Below are 24,812 nucleotides of genomic sequence, written 5' to 3'. Positions count from 1 at the left end.
TTGAGGACAACATCCACACAGCTCACTGCACATAGGTGCCTGCACGGAGCCTTCACTCCTATGTTACAGGTATTTATTTATTTATTTATTTATTTATTTATTTATTTATTCGTTCGTTCATTGAATAGTTGTTGTTTGATTTTTTTTCCACATTAAGGTACTCTCTAGGCTATGCAAAGAGAAATATGGATACCAACCCAGCCAACAAACCCTCAACTTGAAATCTGTTTTGCTTGCAAGTTGTGCTGGTGCAAGGGTGGCAAAGAACTTGTAGGAGTGGCCAACCAATATTTGGTTTAAGTTGAGGCCCATGCCATGAAAGGAATGCCACGCCCTACACTGCAACGATGGCCAAGAACTGGACACTGTATAGTCTAAAGACCTAGAGTAGAATCAAACATAACTGGCCAAAAAAAAATCAATGAAATGATTCCTAATGATATTTTGCTATACTCATACATTGGTCGTTTGTCCGCATTCCTTCCATTTTGTTGATTACCAACTGAATACTTCAATGGGTATCTTCAGTCTTTAATAATAGTGGTTCTAGTGCCACCATGAAGCCAACCTGTATTGATAAATTCTATGTAACTAGGTGAAAGCCATCCTGCTCCTAACTGGCTTAGACTCTGATAGTCTGTGCTTTGGTAAGAGTGCCACATTTGACCAGATACTGAACTGATGTGAATCAGAATACAGAATTATTTTTGATCACTTTTTGGAAACTATCCTAACTAAAAGCTCAAGACATGTTTGTTAAGTACTCACTTTTGTAGTAATAGCAACACACCAACACAGCTCTCTAATCAATGAATACCTTATGATGTTTTGATTTGCACAGGCACATTTACATATCACAGTATAGTAAACATATATCCACTCCAGTAGATTGATTTACACACACACACAGCCACACACAGACACATACACAGACACACACACACACACACACACACACACACACACACACACAGTATTAGTATATGTTTAGTATATGAAAGTATATTCCACTGAATATATCACAGCATTGCAATTCTTCATTCTAGGACCCTATTGCTTCCCTATAAACAACTAAGATTACATTAGGTATATAATGCACAAAAAACTTTTGCACAGCCCTTTCCTTCTGACATTATTTCATGTTTTTTGACTATATAAACAGATTATTAGCAAGGCTTAATATTTCAGAAATTGTCTGTTGGAGGTTTTTTGCCCCATAAGAAAATGTTCTTTCCCTTCTCTCTCCCTCTCTCTTTTCTCTCTCTCTCTCTCTCTCTCTCTCTCTCTCTCTCTCTCTCTCTCTCTCTCTCTCTGTATGTGTGTGTGTGTACCTGAATTTGGATACCAGAGGTTAACCTCAAGGATTTTTCTCTCATTTGTCTGGAGCTGCCAAATGGTATAGGCTGACTGTCCAGCAAACCTGAGGCAACTGCCTGTCTCCCCTTTCCCAATCAGTACTGTATTACAAATATGCTACCTAGTGGGCGTGGTATGTGATCTGGAGACCAAGCTCACGTCTTCATCGTTGTAAGACAAGGCCTTTACCAATGAGCTATTTCTTCAGCTGATATAGTTGCTATTTTTGAAGATATAGTATTTATTACAAATGATGTCCTCTAGTGTTACAGTCAAACTGAATGGCTCTTTGTTCCCCCTAAGTCATCATAATTTTGAAATACTGTTCAGATTAGAATCAGAAACAGCACATGATCAGTGTAATTCTCTTCTCTCTATGACAGTAACAGCCCTCTTAATCAGATATGAAATTTGCCAAGTTATAGAGTTTGGAGAACTGGAAAATTATACATCCAATAGACTACTGATTTGTAGTTAACAGATTTAAATTCTGATATAGTAGACTATAAGCTCTCGAGAAATCTCTCATTTACACAAATTCAAGAAATGTTTTTGAGAACAAAAAGCTTATGAAGCTACATGTTAAGATTTACAAAGAACAACCTGTTTTGGATTTGAGGAGTCCCTTTTGGGTGATTCAAGTGATAAATTAAGCCAGTTGGAATGTAAAACTTGTCAAGTACTTTATCTAGTTTCAAACCCTTCCGTACCCCTTAAGGCAATCTACAAAGCTCAGGATTTGAGAACTCCTGCTTTCAGTTCACTGTTACTGGCAGTGATTTATAGAGACTATAATAAATTATATTTTCAAATTTATTTTTGTTAAAAATCTGCAATGCATTTTTCTTTTTTTCTTTTTTAATGGAATCCATCTTTGCATGTTTATTGCTACCAGAACAGAAGGAAATGGATAGAAAGAAGAAGCATTATGCAAAATTACTAGGGATGATTCTAGTAACGAGGAATGAAGTGTTAAAAGTGAACCTATAGAAATAAGTAAGGAAAACACAAAAGTATTTCAAAAGATCCCAATGCCATTGTCCTCTAGTGGAACCAGAGTAGGTTACCACCTTCTTAGACACATGGAGAAAAGTTCTGCAGATGCTAGTCCACAAAAAAAAAAAAAAAGAAAGAAAAGAAAAAATCTTTAGGGAATACATGACTCTGTTCTACAGAGTCAAGTGGAAGAGCATTTTCTCAGGAATTTTTTTTATGCTCTGGATTAAAATGTACAATTAAACTGATTGGTAGAATAGCTTGGGATTTATACTATGAAATGAAAATAAATGATCCAAATACAGTATGCCAAACTTATGACATAAATTGAGAAAATATTTTTTAAAACCAATTATGCTAGAACATACAGGACTTAGTGGAAGAATATTCAAAGCTTCTATAATATATAAAAATATTTTGACAATTCAACTATATATTGGTGGTGTTGCTTAGCCATGTTTCTGTTTTGTGCTTCCTGTTAGAAGGACTGAAGTGAGCAAACATAATTCCAGGTTCCCAACACTTTGCAGTCTAGTATCTGAGAATAAGATACTTGCCTGCACATGGTGGCACACACCTTTAACCCCAGCACTTAGGAGGCAGAGGCAGAGAGGCAAAGAGAGGCAGAGAGAGGTAAAGAGAGGCAGAGTGGCAAAGAAAGGCAGAGTGGCAGAGAGGCAGAGAGAGGTAGAGAGGCAGAGAGCGGCAGAGAGAGGCAGAGAGAGGCAGAGAGGCAGAGAGAGGCTGAGAGAGACAGAGAGAGACAGAGAAAGACAGAGAGGCAGAGAGGCAGAGAGGCAGAAAGAAGCAGAGAGGCAAAGAGAGGCAGAGAGGCAGAGAGAGTCTGAGGCAGAGGCAGGTAGATCTCAATAAGTTTGAGGTCAGCTTGGTCTACAAAATGAGTTCCTGGACAATAAGAGCTACACAGAGAAACCCTGTCTTGAAAAACAAAACAAAAACAAACAAAACCCAAAAAACCCAAAACAAAAAGAATAAGATTCTATAATATGACATATAAAACTATGGCTCATATAAATTTAACATACAATACTTGTTAAATTCTAGAAAGGAGAATCAAGGTATATGTCTAAGTAGTAATTTATGCTTAGGAGTCAAGAAATAACTCTTTGAAGAAGAATATTTAGCCTGAGAAAATCAGGATAAAGTAGGAATTTATAAGTCTTACTGGTGGTTACACAGTGCCAACAAACTACCTTCAATGGGAACTGGTTTTAAAGTTGGTGAGGACAAAGACCATTCGGACCTTAATCAAGAGCTTTGAGAACTAAGGACTTGGCTATTGCACTTGCATGATGACACCAGCAGCTTCCGGCAGAGACGTATGATTGCAGCTTTATACTTTAAACGTAGAGACAGCTTTGGAGAAGGCTCATTTCACTGCCAGCATGATGATGTGAATGTAGTTTTCTAGCATGTACATACATACCTGGGCATGGAAGTATGTGGTTGACATGGTGGTGCTGGAGAAGCAGAAAAAGGATTCCTGGGGCTTAGTAGTCAGCTTAACTGAATTGGTGAGAATCAGATTAGGTGACAGTTCCTGTCTCAAACAATAAGGTGAAGGGTGGCAGAGAAAATACTCATTGCTGTAATCTGGCCTCACCTTGCTTGCTCAGACATGTGCATATACATTCACACATAAGCAATGTATGCATGTACACACAGGTACATGTATACCAAGCAGCCAGATCATATTGAAAGAAGTGACAAATAACTGAAGTAGAAAAGCCCACAACTTGCACTGTGAGGGCAATGCATTATGCAAAGAAGAACAGGGTACCCAAGTGATTTGAGGTGGGAGGGGAGGATCGAAGTTTTTGCTATTCAGTTGATATGAAGTGATATGATATGATATGAATGATATATTCTAAATTCCCAATATGGAAAGTAGGGGAGATTAAGATACAAATCAAACAGGTAAGATGAAAGACGGAAGCATTTTGGAAGAGAACACAAAACGAACAATTCTAGGTGTGTAAAAATTGTTAAGTCCTTACAATTTTCAAGGGGCCATATCAAAGACATGCATGAGGCCTTGTTCATAGAAGGGATGAGATAGAATTTGGACATTTGGGAAGCTAATCTGGAGCAAATATGTATTTCAAAAAAAGGACTACACCCAGATACTGAGCATTTAACTGTTTTCTGGCTTGCCTATGGCTGCCATGATTTTAAGAAGCAGGGAGGTTGGTTATGTCTATCGGAAGGTGATTAAGTTGATAGGCCCAGGTGCATAAGGATGCCAAGAGACATAAGTCTAGGTGAAAGTCATGACCCTGAGACACAGGAAAGACACTGTAAAGAAAACAAGTAGGGATCAGGAGACTTGATTGTTGAACACTACACAAAACAGAGTTCACATGTTACCACAAGAGCACAAGAGCAATTAGATAAACTGTAGTGGAATCAGTTTACTTTGTCACCAGGATGATTTTCTTATATTTTAGTAATAGGGTATCAAAAGATTAAGTGCTGTTCAAATGCTGTTATACATTTTCTTTAGGAGAACATCATTTTTACTTTTAAAATAAAGAGAATTTCAATAACTTTAAAAACTATTTTTTATTTTCTTTATTATTTATATTTTTCTTAAGGGCAATAGCAGCTGTTTACTGATTTTTGGAAGATTATTCCTACAATATATGGCATTAAAAGATTCTGGAATGTTTATTTATGAAATCTACAATATATAAAATGACCAAATCTATATGGACAAATATGGAATTGAATTAAACATTGTATATTTTTAAGACTAAATTATTAGCATGATGCAGAATCTAAAAGTTATCACTCATCATATGTAGTCACACAAAGGAAACTTTGTAGTGTGAAAATATAGAATGAACCTTTTCCACATCATTTTACAAGGCTGCTATAATCTGAATAGATTATATGTTTCTTAACCCACTCACATAATGACATCAATTAGAGTTGGAAGAATTTACTCCCATCAAGCCTGAGTGTCACAAATGCAATACAGAAAAGATAAGCAAAAATCATGTGAACATTACTTTAAGAAAATAGCCAAATGACAGTTGGGTAAGATAAATAAAAGTCCTTGTGGCACAGCAAAAAGAAAATCACCTTCCTCTCACAAACGATGCGATTTACAAAATGCTGACAGGTCACATGAAACCCCTTTTCCTGAATCACCTGGCCATGAACTGTGTTGCAAATGTAGCATGAGAAATCTGGACCTGCACTCAAACAGATTCCCATGTGCTCTGAGCCACTACTGGAAGCCCATCCCTAGAATTTAGTGTAATTATATATTTCTTCCACTCCCAGCTTATTTTTTAAGAAAACAAATAATTTAGTTAAAACAGTTTAAAACAATCTCAACAGATAATGAGCATAAATGCCCTGGGAAAATAAAATAAAGGATATTAAGAAAAACCAAAAGCCAGTCTCATTTTCCAGGACTGTCAGTGGAATATCATCTTTTCCTGGGTATATCTTTCATACAATTTGATGATTATTTTTAATTACAAAAACCAAACAGACCTCTTAAAAGCTTGCATTTTCCCAGAGAAACGGTGCTACTTGAAACAAGAATTAGAAATGTCTCTAAATGCAGGCATCCTCCACATGAAGATAGACCTTTAGAGTCATTTTCTTAATGTCATTCAATGTGATCTTCCTTTGTGGGAATGAAGAATGCACGGGCCATTCGCTAGGAGCATGTTATTATTGTCATTATGAATCCATTAGACATGTTCAGGCGAGCTAAGTAGCAGCCCTGTGACCAAACTCTCCTTCCTTTGCTTTTAGTGAAACATTTGATAAAATACGGTCTGCCCCTGATTTACTTTCTGCTTGTAGTAAAAATTTAAAAAGAATAGTAAAATCTCCTCCTTTGTCCTTGGATATCAATAGAGGCGGTAGCTGTTGGTGATGAGTTTGGATGATTTAGCTGCAGTATTTTTTGGTCATTTTTTAAATAATAACCAGTAAACACATATTAATATATTTATATATGTTTACATCATCATTATATAAAGTGGAATATTGTACTATAGAGCTAAGCATCTTTAGTGGATAGGAGTCTAATGCTTACTACGTGTACATAGTTTTCATTGTCTTTGTATGTTTTAGGGTTTACTATTTAAAACACACATCACACATACATATATACATATGTACATATACACAGAAATAAATTAATGTGCAAAAGAGATCCATAGATGCGTTCAGAAGATCCTGATTTTGTTTGAAAGCTCTCCTGGAACACTTTTCTATGATGTTAAAACAGTTCAGACCCAGGCACTTCTTTCTGCCTAGTAGTTTTCTTTGCCTTCGAAGCTGTTTTCTCCCATTCTCAACAAGTCATGAAGATATTAAGGAACCCTCTCTCCTTAACCCTCATCCAGTGATATAGGAACTAGCACATGGGTTCTAGTTCTCTCACTTACCTAGAAACTGTCAACCAATGAAGTTATATGAAAATAGTATGCTTAACTTTCTTAATTCTTGAACTGGACAATGAGTACTAGATTGTGGGGCTTCTCCATAGGAAAAAAAAATCACAGATCACTGTGGTAGGTAGCAGTTCTATTGTCTTATTTCCATATTCTCCTACTCGTGAACTGTCCAACACATCAAACTTAATGCTTTTACTATTACTGAATGGCTTGTAAATTCCACTCTGTCCTTTGGCGCAACTGGTATAAAGTTTTGCCTACATGGACCTTCCCTTTTAGTTTGAGTTGTTACTTAATACTTAAAATACTCTGTGATTTGTCCACAATCTACAAATAAAGTCATGGAATATAGTCACACATTTACATGAAAATTGTGCTAACATTCTTAAATACTACATTCACCATCAATGTTGCCTGTTGAAAAGGATTTAATTAGTGTGATGCTATCTTTTCAATATTTTAAAACAGGTTACCAGGATAGTAAAAAATATTTCTGCTTTCCACTTATCAAAACACTGCCAGTAGCAAGCCAGCAAGCTGTTAATCTAGCATCTCTCCAAAAGCAGGAAAGACATATCAAAAACAAAATTCTTAATTTCTTAGCTTAAAAAGAACAGATTTTTTTCTTAGTCTGTTAGCTACCAAATCCATCATCCATCTAGGAAAATGATTCCTTTCAGGCTCAATCAAAGGCTCATCTAAAATTCAACAGAAAGCTAAGACTTGAAGCTACCATCCTACTCCTGTTTCCATGGGAATAGGCTTCAGATCAAGGGGAAAGGGAGTGGATGAATGGGGTTAGGAGCTTTCAAATAATCATTCGAAATCATGATGAGGTTTTTAGAGCTTCTTTTTTATGTGATTATTTTGTAGCCTCTTAACCCTCTTTTGCCAGACTGTTTCCATGGAAATATGACTGTTCAAGCCTCCAGCAGAGATTATTAGCATTCTTGTGAATTACAGCTTTAGTTGTAGCCCAAGGTGGCCATGTTTGATCTTCTATCAATTATATATATGAACGTCCACTTTTTATTTACCATAATAATTTTTGTTAATTTCTATTTAATTTGTAAATTTCAATTTCCTTCCTCAGTTTATAGCTATGATTTAATTCAAACTGAATGATTAGGGCATCACTAAAAAAAGCCTCAGTTATGATTGAGCCAGGAATTTAGCTGCACGGAGTGCAGTAACCTTTAGAGACCTGCTGAAAAAATTATTTAGTTACAGGATAAGTAATATTTATTATAAAGTGTTGCTAGTTAGGCAAGAAAGGTGGTATTTTAGTTATTTAGCAACTGATATGCACTGAGACCATTCTTTAGTTTGCTTAATTGTACCCTTTTCAGTCCTAATATGTAATAAGCAATAGTAAATTAAACTAAAATAGCCTCATGAAAGATAGCATTATTCTCAAATTTTTCAAGGTCATATACTGAGCTTCTATAAAACTCTAAAGGAGTTTTCAAGATAGACTGGCTAAGAATGCATAGCAATCTGTCTTGAAAAAAGGCGAAGTGCATTTGCTTGTATTGTCTTTATGTAAAGGTCACTTTGAAATCAAAATCATTCTGATTATTGAGGACATTATGTTAAAAGACAGAGAAAGAATGTATATGGGTCTATTTCTGGATCCCTAGTAAGATATCAATGTGAAAAATAACAGCAGGCTACACACATACAATTTTATTCAACCCTACCTTCTAAATTTTGAACAGCTCAGGCTACAACTTTCTCTGGGGGAAATCTTCAAGTTCTGTTCGACTTAATCAAGTTCTTTCATTTCTTAGCAGTTTTTGTTATTATTATTCTAAGTTGAAGCTTTTACTATAGTCCACGTTGATGAATCTGAATTGAAAATTATAAATTTCACTTGAGAACTTAGGTTTAAATAGGTAGGCTTCTGTTGAAATACAGGAACGACTGACATACTATCATCACTAATTTTGATTGTTTTTGTCTCAATAAATTATAACACTATAAAATGTTAAACATCTGAATTATTTTTTTAAAGCAACCTCATGACTTATATAATGTGGTTATTACATTTGTGGTTCTGAGAGTGTGTCTGCTCCTAAAAACCAAACTTTTTTTCAATCTCATTTGTGTAACATTTTCTTGGAGCACAGGCTGACAAATTTACATAATGTTTTGTCCTAATTATCTATGCTTGCCTTTCTACCAAAAAGGGCAGGGCTGAGGTATTGCTATAATGCAGACATGTAAATGCTCACTATTCTCTGTTCCTAAAGAAAATATTTCTGGTTAAATTTGACTGACTATGCATCATTTCTTCACTTTGCAAAACTTAAGTAACCTTGGGTTAACTTGGCTTGTTCTTTCAACTTGGTGATATGAAAGATCATTTGTAAAGTATTTAGAACACTACTTCGAACATATTGCAAACTTTTCCAATACTATATAGAAAGAGTTTCAGTACTTTGTAAGTATTACATAAATAAGAACAACTTACTATTGTCATGATCAAGTATTTTTGACACTGTCGTAACTGCATTTAGTAAATGTATTTCTGATTATAATCCAAAGTATGAAAACTGAAATATCACATTCATAAATCACATAAGGAAATTCAATGTGAGGATTATAAATATCTTTATGTTACCAAAGTTAACCTAGATTATAATCACAGCAGACAGCTGCAAACCAGGAATGTTCTGAAAGATACATGGTAAAGTGAAAAGATCCTAAAATTTTAAGTATGAGATTATAACATTTATAGATAAAAAACTTTAAAAGGTGGTTGTCTTTTTCTTATTTTATTTTCAAGCACTCTGTTTAATTATAAGAAAAAATTATGACTATGTACTTGTATACTTACATCCATGAACTCCACATTGGCTTTGGGGCCAGTTGTCTCATTGAGGAGCTTAATAGCCACAGGGATTTTCACTGTTTCACCTTCAGGCACCCATATACCCTTTCAGGGAAAAAATTACATTAATTCTATATTGATATTACATAATATTTATAACAAAATATAATTTTATCTGACTGATCAAACTTTAAATTTAATTTACTTCATTTTATGAATTATCATTCAAGTACATTTCTCCCCCCTCTTTCCTCCCATTAAATCTTTTATAGCCCTGCCCACTTTCCTTCAAGTTCATGCCCTACTTTTTAAATTATTTGTTATCGCATGCAATATATACATATATAATATGTATAAATTATATATGTATACATAATTCATATATATCTCAATATATATTGCATATATATATATATTTGAGGGCAAATTCTAGGGTATATTGAATCCATAGTAATTTATCTATTTATTAAAACCTGTATATTACTGATTATCTCTGGGTTCATATAAGCACTTATATTGATCATTGGCAATTCTGTTTTAATAATTCTAGAATTTATGGATTAAGACAATATTAAAAATGTAGACTTTAAGGTATAAAATAAATAATAGTGTTCCTGGGATAAGTTACCACTTTAATGAAGATAAGTATTTTTATAGGATAGAGAAGAATGCATTGATCACTGATGATTTTTTAAAAAAAGAATATATATTCCAAAAATAATACAGAAATACATATGAGGATATGACAGGCCGGAACCTCATGATTAGCTATGACAGTTTAACTTCGAAAGGAACTGGGCAAAGCTATTGGCTACAGTTCTACCTTCTCTATCATCTGATCACAGTTTTAGAGAGACACATAGCATAGGGAAATCTGGTTGTATTATCCAAAGTTAGAGTAATAGAGGAGACACAAGTACAAGAACTGTTGAATGGAAACAACAGTTAAGAAAAGTGCTTTAAAAGGTCAGGATGAGATTTATGATCATGTTTGACTCAAGCAGAGTCAATATGGAAATATATGTACATAAATGCAAAACAGTAACACAATTTATTTGTGGTATAATTTTTTAAAAGGGTATTCAAGCAGAAGTAGGGGGGTGAGAAAGAAAAACAGCTAAGTACCTAAAACCCCAGGCTATATTTTCTCAGAGTTGGTATCTAGGGCATGGAACATGCTTACCATTATTCAATAAAATAACCACACAGGGAGTTACTTTATAAAGCAATGGCATCAATATTAAAATATTCCTAAAGTGTAGTTTTACAATGAGAATATAAATTCAGTGTGAATTAACTTGTACCACTTTTGGAAAAACTTTAAACATTACTTAATAGATCTAAGCATGTAAAATTTAACTAAATTTATATCTGTATTGGTCCTAATATTTTTTTGTTGAAGTATCACATAGCTTCAGTTTGAAGGAAAGATTAATCAAGTATGTACCCAAGCCATTGACATTTGTGTGGCCACCAAAAGTTTTTCATAGCTTAAGAGAGTGTGTCTTACAATGTATGATACATTTATTAAAACATAGAGCTGGCAACACATATTTCAGACACACAATTTAAATAAACTAACAAAACTACTAATAACTTTTCTATAAACACTAATTAGTTTGTATACATTCAGTTTTGTCAATATGACATGTAGAAATGATTGTAAACATAAAACACATGGAAAGAAATTCTTAAAGCTTTCTGTCGACTCTCCCATAGCTAGCTCTGAAGGCCTCATTCATATTAATGTGTATGAAAAGTCAAGCAATTATCAGATAAATCATCAGGCCAGTGGGAGGCAAAAACCTTTATGTAAATGAAGGAAGCAGTAGACGTGGTAAAGAAATATTTCTGAGAGATATGAAATAAGATAGCAGAGATTCAATAAGTTACTTCCAACATCTTTATTTAGGATAAAGTTTAGGATTATGTATAAATTATTCCAAATAGTTTTATAGAATTCTTCATTAAAATACATTAAAGTTGAAATTATTAAACAAAATTGAATTCAAATTTTAAGTATAATATTGGATAATTGTGTCTTTTTTCCAGCATAATTTAAACATAGATAAAGGATAACTTCTGTCTTTTGAACTTGTAAAGAATTTGAAGATCAGAAAGACAAAGTCAGCATAGGTTAAAATCTGTGCAAATTGTACACTCAGTTAATGGTTTAACTGAACAAAATATGCACAATAGAATGATAGGAAAACTTACACAATTTCATCTCCAAAGGTAACTATTTTATAAAGATTTGCAAATACCCAGGAAAGGAAATCTTAGGTCTGCAGTATGACCAAACTTTATTAATTTTTGTAATAAATAAATCGTTATTTTTTGTTATTTGAGTTTTTGAAACACTTTCTCACTGAATTGTCTTGGCTGGTCTCAAACTTTTTAGCTCAAATAATTCTCCTGGCTCAAGCTCACAAGTATGAGGTTACAGGTAAGAGGCCAAACCTACTCCATCTTGAAACCAGCCTCCATCTTGAAAGAGAGAGAGAGAGTGAAAGAGAGAGAGAGACCTGAGAACTTAACTCAAAGCTGAACCCAAGCTGCACCCAAATACCAGGAAGGACCCCATGGCTTGTTCTTGGTCAGAGTTACTCCCTAGCTACTTCCTAGAAAGAGTTAATCAGAGACTAGTCTGATTGTTTCAGATATACTTTCAGACTGTTCATGATTGTATATAGTCTCACTTCACAGCATCCACCTGTGGGCTTACAATGGACATTTAGTAAGATGCTTTTCAGGCTGGACACCCCCTCACTTATTCCCATTTTCTTATAAAACCTTGTCCCAGTGAGGGTTCAGGGCTACTTCACCAAACCTTCCTGTGGCTCAGCTGTATGCTCAAACTCCCGTTTGTAATAAAGAGAGTCTAATGTGATGACATTGGAGTTGGCTCCTTGGCGGTCTTTTGGGGTTCATGAAAGCTTCCTAGCACAACACAGGTATATACCACCATAACAACTTAAATCATCTTATTAACTAGGGAAAGCATTGAGCATTTTGAAATATAAAATTCTTAAATTTCTATCTACCTATCACATGTTTTGTAAAAATCAAAGATAAACATGTCACTTAGAATATATACAGTAAGCTGAAAAAGCAAATTGTACCATAATTAATTTTTAGAAACACAATTGCAAGGGCATTAAGACTACTAGTATTAACTACTAATCCATATATGTAATCCGTTATAAAAATGTTATAATGGTCTCATTTTAATAACACTTTTTGCACACTCATATGGATTTTAAGTGATCAATTAGTAATGTACTGACAGAACCTAGAATAAAAGAGCAGAAAGAAGAGTAAAGGATTGTGGGAGGTTACCCAGGAAGTTCTGAAAGCACAAGATGCAATGACTAGGGGGAAAAGGTTGTGTATTTGGGGAAAAAAATTGAAATTTGCCAAAGAGAAGAAATTGTTGAGAAGCTCAAAGGGCATTGAAAGGACTCCACTGGGCTGAGCCCTTGCAGCTCTCTTTCTCTAGAGACTGAATTTACTGAAGCTTGTTCAATAAAAATGAATGAACTTCCCTGTGCAGCAACTTCTCAACACTACTAAGGTTTGATATTAAAAAGAAATTATGCAGCAGAAGACTGCCTTGTCTAGCCTCAGTAGGAGAGGATGCCCCGAGTCCTGTAGAATCTTGATCCACTAGGGAATGGGGAAGCCTGCAGGGGTGAGGTGGGGGAGAATGAATTATTGAGGGAGCACCCTTCAGAAGCAAGGAAGAGGGGGAAGTGGGTGGAGAACTCTGAGAGAGGGGGACCAGGAAGCGGGGCAACATTTGGAATGTAAGTAAATAAACTAATTTAATAAAACAAAAAAGATATTAGGTTGGCTAAAGGAATTGCTTTGGCTATTATTTTTGAAAAGCCTGAAACACAACATAAATCATTGCCGACACACACACACTGTGTTTTACTTACTTTATAAACTGTTCCAAAAGCTCCCGAACCAAGGACTTTTACCCTCTTAAGTTCTGTTTCCTTCAAAATGCGAAGTTGAGCCTGATTGGGTGCTGTGCCACTGGGGGTTAAGGGCTCTACCAGCTGCAAAGCAAAAGCAGAGAGTTGTGTTTTCATTCATACTCAGTTCTGCTTCTTGCCCTCTGGTTCTTTTCTAACGCTCTTAGAAGAGTATGTTGGCACACATTTCTTTTCACAAACACCATTGTAATATCAGCCACGCTCCCATGTCTTTGCGCCTGTTCTTAGTCTGGCGGAACTCAAATGTTACATCTATTCTACCACTAAGAGGCATGCTGACTAGAAGATGTGATGCTAGGTACATAAAGTAAAAGGAGACAAACTACAACAAAACAGAAACAGTCCCTTCTTAGCCCTTACAATAATTGAAAGCAAGTGTGTCTCCATTAGAAGGAGATTGTAGTTAGTGTGATGCTAATCCTTTGGGCAGTAAATACATGAAATATATGAGGTTCATGTCAACTTTCAATTCTTACCCGAGGAAGCCTAAAATTCTGCATTTGGACCACCATCTGTTATCTGTTTATGATGGTGAGTTGTGAACTCATTTTAAGTTGTGACTTCAGTAGAGAGTTTGGTTCTAGACTATAACTATGCTTTGGGACACAAAGGGGTGCAAAAGCAAATGGGCATGAAGGCTTCTTAGTTCTGGCTTCTAAATAGCTGTATATTAAGATCAGTCTTAAGATAATGAAAATAGAATGACATTAAAACCCCAGATGTCCCTCAACAGAAGAATGGATTTAGAAAATGTAGTTCATTTATACAATGGAATACTCTTCAGCTATTAAAAACTGAGGACATCATGAATTTTGCAGGTAAACTTATGGAACTAGAAAATATCCTGAGTGAGGTAACTCAGACCCAAAATGACATGCATGGTATGTACTCACTGATAAGTGGTTATTAGCCAAAAAGTACAAAATACCCAGGATACAACCCAGAGACTGTAAGAAGTGTAACAAACAGAAATGCCCATGTGAAGAGGTGTCAATCCTACTTAGAAGTGGGAAGGAAATAATCATGTTAGGCAGAGGGAGGGAGGGACTTGGGTAGGAAAGGGATGGGGGATGGGAAAAGGAGAAAATGATCAGATATGGGGTGGGGAAGGTACAGGAGAAAAGCCATCTCTACAGCACCCGACATAATTGTTAAGATGCCATACAGCAGAAGAGTACTGGTATAGGTGGGACAGTGTCTAAATTAGTCACCCTTCAACCATAGTTTCACATTCTGAAATTTTAGCTATCTGTATTTTGAAATGTTACTGGGAAATAATAAATATAAAATTTCAGACAAAAAACATGTTTAAAATAATTTTCATGAAAGCAATTGTTTTATTTTAATCAATAATACCTGTCATTAACTTATTATGTCTGATACATAAATCAAACTTTATCAATGTTATGCATGTATAGGAATAAATAGTATATATTAACATATATATCAGACATCCCTTGGTTTTAGAAGGCATTTTTTGGATAAAATTTTTTTGGATAAAAAAATTTACTGTACTGCAGAGGATTTGAGGGACCCAAAGCCTACATCATGGAAAAATATTTTATTATAATTTGGGTTCAAAAAAGAGAAATAACAAGCTTTTAAAAATTTGACTCTTTTGATAAAAAAGAATTAAAATGAAATCAATGGGACAAAAATATAGTCTGTTTTATACTTTGCATGAGAAAATAATTGAATATTTCTACTACCCAAATTGTCTAGAATCATGACGGTATTTCAAGACATCTGTTTACTAGGCTAACTGTGCTATGGCCCTCCTTTCTGGCCATTATCATCATGCTTCTGTGAACATCATGACCCAATAAACCAATGGAATGGGCCTGAGTTTAGTGGATACAGAGGTAGCAAAAATTTTGGGAAAAGCATGATTAAAAACTATCAACAAAACCAGATTATTTTCTAAGAGTTTGACAAGAAATATCGCATTTTACCACTTTCTCACTTTGTTTTATAAAAATATACATTAGACCATTAAGAATTTCAGTAGGTCAAGAATACAATCTCAGAAAGAATCACAGAATTTTACATTTTAAAATTCAACAGCAGCAACAATTTAAAAAAAAAAAAAAGCCCTCCAGCAGAGCTTGTCATGCCAAGCTACTCTACAGGACTTGGTGGCAGATATTTTAGATGCTATGTATGATTCATAACATGTATGGCTACATGTGTGTTTAAACACACATGTATATGTGTATGTGATGGGTAGTCCAGAAGACAAGTTATGGTTTCATACTTCAGGCACTATCTTTGGGGGAATACTATGTTTGTTACAGGCTTGGCGTCTGCCAAGTATAAGAAGCTGTCCTCTAAGTAAGCCCAAGGGATCCACCTATTCGTGTGTTGGGATAATAAGCACATACCACCACCATGGTAAGATTTTATGTGGATTCTATGGATTGAATTCAAGTCCCCATGCTTCTGAGGCAAGCCCTTTACTGACTCAGTCGTCTCCCCAGCCCTATGATGACTAGCTTAAATAAACCAAAACATTTCTGATTGAGCATTACCAAACTTATAAATCCTTTGATTAACATTTAAAAACATATATATAAAAGCAAAAAGGAAAGGGGGGCCATGGGACAGGGGTTTTCTAGGGAGGGGAAATGGGGAAAGGGGAAGGCATCTTAAATGTAAATAAAATATTAAATAAAAAAAGAAAAAAAATCACTTAAAAACACATGTAGAATTGGTGAGGAAGTTTCAGCACTTTGGGCAAGAGATATGTACATTTGTATATGGAATATATTGAGGTATGTATCTTGGTGTGTAGCATGCAATCGTATTCTTCCAAATCTTCTGAAGGTGTAAGAGTTAAGACATTTCCAATGGGTTACATTTATGAAACAATTTGTAGTTTCATTCCCAATAAATAATCTTAGGGGATAGTCAGATTGTCATTTTGACAACAAGAAAGAAAGTATACCAAGTGGAACACCCAGAATTACTCTCAATTGTTCAGCAGACTCAGATGGGACTATCAGAACTAAGAGGTAGGCTAGAACTCAATAATGAACTGCTACTGCACTATCGTCTCTAGTAGTTCTCCCCTTGTCTCCTGTACAAAGCAAACTATCAGCTTGCATGCTAAAGAACTCATCTGTCAATATACACAATATGGTGATAACTTATGGATAATATTTATAACCTCAAAATGTAACACACAGTATTAAAAGTACATCCCGTAAATGGTGTTAAAAGTCTCATTTTATTACAGATCTAAGCTTTAACCTGTATGCTCAGATTTTTCACTTTAGGTGTAATTAATAATTGGCTGCCAGTTGAGGAATGCTAATTAAAGTGCACACAGCTCACACTTTCAAACAACAAATTTCTATTTATTTCTCACATATACCATTGAGATGGCCTCTCCTTAGACACATGCTGACTTTACAGCTACTAAGATAGATTTTACTCAGGATGGGAATCTTCACACCAAACACAGCATCATCTAGGTTGTAAAACTTAAAGAAAACCCCCAAATTCATGAAAAAAAAAAAAAAAAACCTGGTGGAAATGTTACCTCTGTCTCCAGGAATCTCCTCAAAGCACGTTTCTTTTTGATGCTTTTTCTTCTGACATAAACGGCAAATGTCAGCGCCATGATGACCAGGATGAAGAGGCCGCCAATGACTCCGGCTGCAATCAGTGGAGTTCTGCCAACCAGAATAAAAAAAATAAAAATAAAGTATGATGACAGAAAGACAGAGGAAGAGGAAAAAGCAGCTACATGAGGCAGTTTCCACACTTCATGAATCTAGTCATTTCAAAGAAAAGCAAATAAAAAACCACCAGTGCTGTGATAAAGAATTTCCCATTGTAAACTACAGGTTTTGTTTTGACTTTTTAATAATAAACCATGCATATATGATTAATCTTTGGGGAAGAGCAACTATAGCATGCCATTTGGTGAAAACAAATTGGAAATCTGGACAAGGAATGAGGAGCACACACTAAGCAGTGGAATGGGAATATTTATAATTACTTTGACTACTTTTCATAAGTAAATGAAAATGCATTTTAATAAACTGTTGCAGAGTATAATTTTATTTCAAGAAGGCTACCCTAACAGTGGCACAATTGACCTTTTGGGCTATTTACAAATGTGTTGTTGAAGTTACCTCATTGTCAATATTCAGGAGCATCCCTGGTCTCTGCCCCTAGATATCAGCAGCATCTCTCTTTTTTGGCCACAGTAATATCCCTAGATATTGCCAAAAATCTATCCACATCACTTCTACTTGAGAACCGCGTATGTAAAGTAAGAATGCCTGTTCGGGAGAAACTCAGACTTACACATCTCTGGAATACAAGAGTATCAGTAATGAGTTGTTTATTAGCAAAGCTCCTTGAAACTCTGATAAGAAAAATGCTGGGAGCCTAACTGGAAAGAGGAAAATGCCAGGTCAGATGTTTCTGGAATGGTGCTGACAGGTGTGTGTGTATTATAATTCAAAGTATGTCTAAGCACCGCATGCTCATAAATTTTCTAAACAGTAAATATTTCATCAAAACATATAAATGATGTCAAAAAGGTATTACAGGGAGTTTACAGATTTACACTCATTGAGTGTTTTTCCAATGTGTTTTAGCAAAGACAGAGATTTTATGTTGATTACTTATTATTGTTTACTAAATTTTTTTCTGTTTTGAAAATGTTCAGTTCCTTATGTAAAATATATTAACTTTAGGTGGTCAGAGTTTTGAAGTGCATTAATTTCAGATGACATAGCAAATAACCCAGACTAAAACATGATGTTTCCTAATAAATATTTGATGATGAAGTAACCATAGTTGCCAAACAAAGAATGATTTCCCTCGTGTTCATATACTCTGTAATAAGTCATTTTACATTTTATATCCCTACTTTCACAAGAACCTATTCAATAAACCTATATTCTCTAAAAGAATATTTTTACACTTATAAAATAAACTTTTACTCAGAGATAGACAAGAAATAATGAGAGTAGATGATCATAAATCAGACCTTCAAATTCTAAAACACTCATGAAAAAAAAGGCTGCGTAACTACTTCTACAAATGAAATCATGTCTTTAGAAGACTATGACTGCTCTACTGTCATATGAAACGGCAGAAAACCTTTCAAAGTCATCCATCTTAGAGGGGGCTTCATGACAGCGCCAACCATATCAAAATGTAGCAATAATCCAACTAGATTTTCTTTAATGGGATTTTCTAAAGATATAAACGTCTCTACCGAGAACATTAAACTATAGCAGAGACACAAACTCATCATTGTGCTTTTGTGTGCTTAGACACATATTTTTATCATGTCAGTTAAATGTATTTTTGGAAATATGTTGGAATTTTAAGCCAAAGCATATTTTTCTACTAACTTCTTCATGTACTGATGAAAGGCCACTCATTTTAAAAGATTCTACTTTGTTATTGTGCATATAAAAACTGTGGGAATAATTTTTTGTTTGTTTGTTGAATGAATTTTAGTGAGGATAGCTTTGCATAGAATAGAAACAGACCCTTTTTTTTTCTCATCTTTTTGCAGTATAGAGTAACTGTCAAGCCCTGGCAGTCCAAATATAACATTCAGACTCAGTGGGATGTATTTTCTGATTTTCTATATGATGTTTTAGTTAATATTTTCACACAACAGTCCTTTCCTTGACATGTGTCTCCTCACTGTTTGCTTGTCTCACCAGTGATCTGGCAAGAATTGTAGAGGAACAAAAACCTGAGAAGTGGAGAACTACTATTTCTGCATTAAAAAAAATCACATAAAAATGTTTGGTTGGACATTTTACAGGGACAGTCTGTAGAAAAAAAAAATCAAGCATTAACCCAATCCTATTTACACATGCCTCACCGCTGTCAATCTAGATGACTCTCAGTGATTTGTACATGAGCAATAGAAGCATTAGTTTAGCCAAAGAGTTATGACTTAACAATATTGTTTTTGTTTTGAAGACAAGATCTCACTATGTAGCCTGGGAACCGATTTGGAACTTATGATTCCCCTGCCTTAGCTTCCTGAGAACTGGGATTATCGCTGTGCACCATCATCCATGATTAATCTTCACTCATTATGAGGTCCTTTCAAAACAAGATAAAACTGGCTGAAACACATGTTTAAATTCATACATATCTCTCTTGGATATATTATTATTGCAAACCAAGCTGACTTTGAGAGATTTCTTCCTGTTTGCTCGATGAATCTCTAATTAGCTCAGATAAGACACCATTGAGATCAAAAGGGTCAAACAGTAAGAGAGATGCAATTATTCTATAATTCCTTATGAATGACAGTTGCTTCTAATATTGGTTTGGTTTTGGGTGCCCATTCAAAAGTGACTGGCATTCTCAAGTGTATAAAAGAGTAATACAGGTGTCAAGTTCAAACTCAGAGAAAACGGAAATAACCAATTGATAGCACAATTTATGCTGTGATTTGGAAATGGTATAATGAAATACATATTCACCCTACTACTTGTGAAACTATCAGAAGAATTCTGAGCCACAAATGAATTTTTCTTAATTGACTTAAAAGTCCATACTTTAATTTTAATGATTGTATTTAAATTTCAGAAATGATGAAGAGTATTTATTGTCTTAAATTCTTTTTTTTTTTTTTTTTATTTTTTTTTAGTTTTTTTTTTTTTTTTAGATCTTTCATTTACACTTCAGATACCATCCCGTTTCCCCATTCCCCCCCCCCTTAGAAAACCCCTATCCCATGCCCCCTTTTCCTTTTTGCATTTATACATTTTTTTAAGAAATGTTAATCATAGGCTTTATAAGTTTGGTATTGTTCAATCAGAGGTGTAACCCACTACCCAACCTAGATATATCAACTATCTTTGACTGGTGGAGATACATAAACATCTGCTTCCCTGTTTCCCCCCTCTATCTCTCTTTCATCACCTAGCTTCTCCTCTCCTTCTTCTTCTCCTCTTCTTACTTATTGTCTTAAATTCAATTGCCGTATAGAAAGCAGTATGTCCCCAAACTAAGCTATCTGTGTTTTAAATACAAATTATTGTCCAATACCATATCTGAATCATAGTATTTCTCTCATATATTATATATGCTAAAAGATATATAAATTCTACATAAACATCCATATGGGTTTTCTCATTTATCTACTTTCTAAAGGCATCAAATCATCAAAACATAGCAAAGTAAATATAACCTATGATTAAAACTCAAGTATTTTTTATATTTTGTTACACCTCTCTGATTTAATATTAATAAATATCTATCCTTCAAAAGTGAAAACACTTGTGTTTTCTTTTTTTTACTAACATGGTAAATCCATGAAATATTTTAAGGACAAAACAAGTTTACCAATAAATAAAAAGCTAATTAAATTTATAATATATGAATATTTATGATATAGGTATATTTACTCCTCATTTTGGAGTAAACCATGTTCCAAATTAGGATGAAACAAATAACTCCTAGTGTTATATCACTGATGCTGTATTTTGCAATTGGTGGCAGGGACTTCTACTTTTAGAAGCCTAACTAAATAATTTAGAAGTTAAACTAATTAATTGGAAAACAAGTCTTCAGAATGTGTTTTATCAGACTGGAACTGCCTCACTGTTTATTTATAGGCATTAAAGATTAAAAGTGAAAAGATGGTTCCTGGTGCATGTATAAGGAGATTAAAAACAACGGGAGAGCCTGACAAAGTCTACAGGTATATTTCTTATGTAGGAACACTCTGTTTCAAACCTTCAGATTCTTAAATACAACACAATAGTGTAACCGCTGGAAGGTGTTAAGCTTTTCACTTCTGTGGAGTTTTCTTTACCTTATTATGATATCACAATGTAGCAGAAAGATGGTTTAAAGTTAGACAATATAAATCCCATTAGGTGGAATGGTCTCCAGACAGCCTCTCCTTCAGTTTCTGTCCCACACTTTGTCTCCATATTTATACCCTTGAGTATTTTGTTACTCCTTCTAAGTAGGACTGAGGCATCCACACTTGGTATCCATCCCATGTGCAGTCACCAAAGGTATACGCTGATGTGGATGTCAGGAAGTGCATGCTGATAGGAGCCTGATATAGCTGTCTCCTTAGACAGAGTCTGACACATTCAGAGGCAGATGCTCACAGCTAACCATTGATCTGATCAAGGGGTTCCCAATGGAGGAGTTAGAGAGAAGACTGAAGGAGCTTAAAGGGTTTGTGGCCCCATGAGGAGAGCAACAATACCAACCAACCAGAGCTCCCAGGGTCTAAACCACCAGCCTGGGAACACATAGGGAGGGACCCATGACTCCATCTGTATATGTAGGGGAGGGCGGCCTTGTCAGGCATACATGGGAGAGGAGATCCTTGGTTCCATGAAGACTGAACACTGAGTGTGGAGGGGGGAATTCGAGAGTGAGGAGGTGGGAGTTGGGGGCACATCCTCATAGAAGCAGGAGAAGGGGGATGCGATAGGGGGTTCCTGGGTGGCGAATAGGAATGGTGATAGGAAATTCCTGGGAATAGGGTGAGGGGATAAAATCTGAAATGTAAATATAATATTCAATAAAAATAAAAAATTAAATCTCATTAGGTTATCTGCCTTCAACTAGTTGGGTGTAGTGTCACTATGGAAAAACTTAGATAAATACACTAGAACATCCCTTAAACTAATAAAAAAATACAGTTAGAAACTACTATTGATTTCATGCATGAGAACTGAGGAATACAGTGTTATAAGTGCCAGTATCAAATCAAAACAATCTAATGAATATCCTTTCCCATTTTGTCCAGTACCTACAAGTTACACTAGTCAAAGTACCCATGCATACACCCTCTAATCTGTGAAGGGTCTCTCAGCACATAGTACGTGTGTGTGTGTGCATGTGCCTAAAGACAGAGTATCAGTAGTATTTCTACAAAGTATTTTTAACATAATTGAAATGACCATGGTTTCAGTACCCACAGAGGTAAGAGAGGAATGCCAAATGCCCTGGAGTTGGAGTGACAGGAGGCTGTTTGTTACCTGATGTGGTTGCTGAGAACTAAACGTAAGACCTCTGAAAGACCATTGTAAACCCTTAAGCATTAAGTCATCTCCTTAGCCCCTCTACCAGGTTGTAATCTTTATTATCTCCAATACATAAATATGGAAATTTAATGGATATATCTTTCGCTTATTCAGAAACACAATACCAGATACCATTGGATCTCGTCTTGTGTCCTTTCTGAAAACCTTATAATAATATAGAAAAAGATGAAAAAGAGGTTTCGAGATGCCTCCTTATTGGGATAGTTAAGTTTCCTAAGTTGACTTTGTTATAAATAAGTGGTGTTGAAAACAAAACAAAACAAAACAAAACAAAAAAAACCAAAACCTTGCTTGTTGACCTTATCTTATCCTAAGAATGTATTCAAAATTGCCAAGTGAGTCAAAGAGTATAACTTTAAAAGTAAGAACAGCTTCAAATTTTGTTATGTAAGTAAATGCTCTAAATATGGTAAAATTTTCATTCAAATAAGAGGAACAATGGATTTAAGAGCCACTAGATTCTCTGGGGTATTATAAGACATCATAAACAACTGTCTAACCACAAATAATCCAATGAAATAAGACTGTGAAGATTGTTTTCCTGCATCTCTGGGATGGGCTAGAAACTTAGTGCACTTGAAACTCTCAGGAATCTATGAAGTTGGCTCTAGCTAAGACTCCTAGCAATGGAGATATGGAGCTTGAACTGGCCTTCTCCTTTAACCAGCCAAGACTTCAGTGGGGGGGATTGAGACAGCAACCCAGCTACAAACCTTCCACCTACAATTTGCCTTGCCTATAAGATGTTCTGGAGTAAATGTGGTGCAGAAATTGTGAGACTGACCAACCCATGACTGATCCAGCTTAAGATCTATGCCATGAGAGGTAACTCATCCCTGACACTGCGTGGAGATCTAGGACCCAGGGGCTGGATAACCCAGAGACATAGTATTGAATCAAATTCGACTGAAAAAAAAAAAAAAACCTGTCAATAAAATGACTCCTACTGATATTCCACTGTACTCATAGTGGAATGGTTCCTAGCCACAATTGTCATCAGAGAGGATTCACCCACAGCAGACACCCACAGCCAAACGTTAGATGGAGCTTGTGGATTCCTGCAAAAGAGGGTGAGGAAATGTTAAAGGAGCCAGTCAAAGATATCACAAGAAAACCCTCAGAGTCAAACTGTACTCATAGGGCCTCACAGAGACTGAAGTGACAATCAGGGAGCCTGGATGGGACTAACCTAGGCCCTATGCACATATATAACAGTTGTGTGCTTTGTCTTCATGTGGGACACCTACCAGTGGGAGCAGGGGCTGTGTCTGACTCTGTTGCTCGCCTTTTGGACCTTTTCCTTCTACTGGTTGCTTCCTCTAGCATTAACAGCAGAGGAGGTGTCTAGTCTTACTGTAATTTGTTATGAAACAGCTGGTTAATATCCCCAGGTGACCTTCCCTTTTCTGAAAGTAAATGAAGGAGGGGAAAGTGCTGTTGGGATTTTTTTAAAAGTGACTTTCTTCCCTTCATTGAAAATAATTTGCTTCCATGGAAATAACTCAAATACTCATTTGGTTTAAAGTAGCACCTTTAAATTGAAAGGATTTGAATAGATTATAGATTTTCCATTTAAAATTCTAAGCTATAAGTTTTCTAATTAAAAGTTTCACTTTACACACAATGTGTTGTTGTCCAACTGTGCGACACAGATGCTACTATCTTCATATTAAATATGGGGGCTAAATTTGGCACAGGGAAGGACAGTAAGAAGGTGACATATAAGTAGTATCGCTTACTTTCTTTCTGTGTTTGGATTTTCTATCCCATTTACTTCACCTCTCTCTCCCTTTATGTTACAATATAAGTGTTTGTATGAAATACATAGTGATACCCATAAGCTGTCTCCTCAATGCATATGCTTCATAGTAGAGAACACAAAATGCACAACATTTATGTAATTGCTTTCATGAAAACCTCGATTCTTTATTTGTGAATATCTTACTACTTTTACTCTTCTCCAACCACAATTATCTATGTTACTATATGGTCTATAAACCCTTTATGTTCTCAGATATAAAACTTGCATGTAGCATTATTTTTGTGTATGTTTATTTTAATTTCTCCCAGGATTGATGATGGTTTTTATTAAGAAAAACATACACTTTCTTTAAGAAAG

At 35.2% G+C, this 24,812-nt stretch overlaps 1 protein-coding gene across 1 annotated transcript in view; it reads right to left on the bottom strand.

Annotated features, from left to right (window-relative positions):
* Positions 1 to 24,812, bottom strand: part of Erbb4 (erb-b2 receptor tyrosine kinase 4) — a 988,011-nt gene that overhangs the window by 195,141 nt on the left and 768,058 nt on the right. Inside the window, exons 14-16 of the mRNA XM_076932054.1 lie at positions 17,170 to 17,302; positions 13,569 to 13,691; positions 9,634 to 9,732 (exon numbers count right to left, since the gene is read on the bottom strand). Coding sequence (XP_076788169.1) covers positions 9,634 to 9,732; positions 13,569 to 13,691; positions 17,170 to 17,302 — 355 coding nt within the window. The remainder of the gene's footprint in view (positions 1 to 9,633; positions 9,733 to 13,568; positions 13,692 to 17,169; positions 17,303 to 24,812) is intronic.

Source organism: Arvicanthis niloticus, chromosome 3, assembly GCF_011762505.2.
Source record: "Arvicanthis niloticus isolate mArvNil1 chromosome 3, mArvNil1.pat.X, whole genome shotgun sequence".
In the NCBI taxonomy this organism is placed as follows: Eukaryota; Metazoa; Chordata; class Mammalia; order Rodentia; family Muridae; genus Arvicanthis; species Arvicanthis niloticus.
This window is presented reverse-complemented; position numbering and strand designations above follow the sequence as displayed.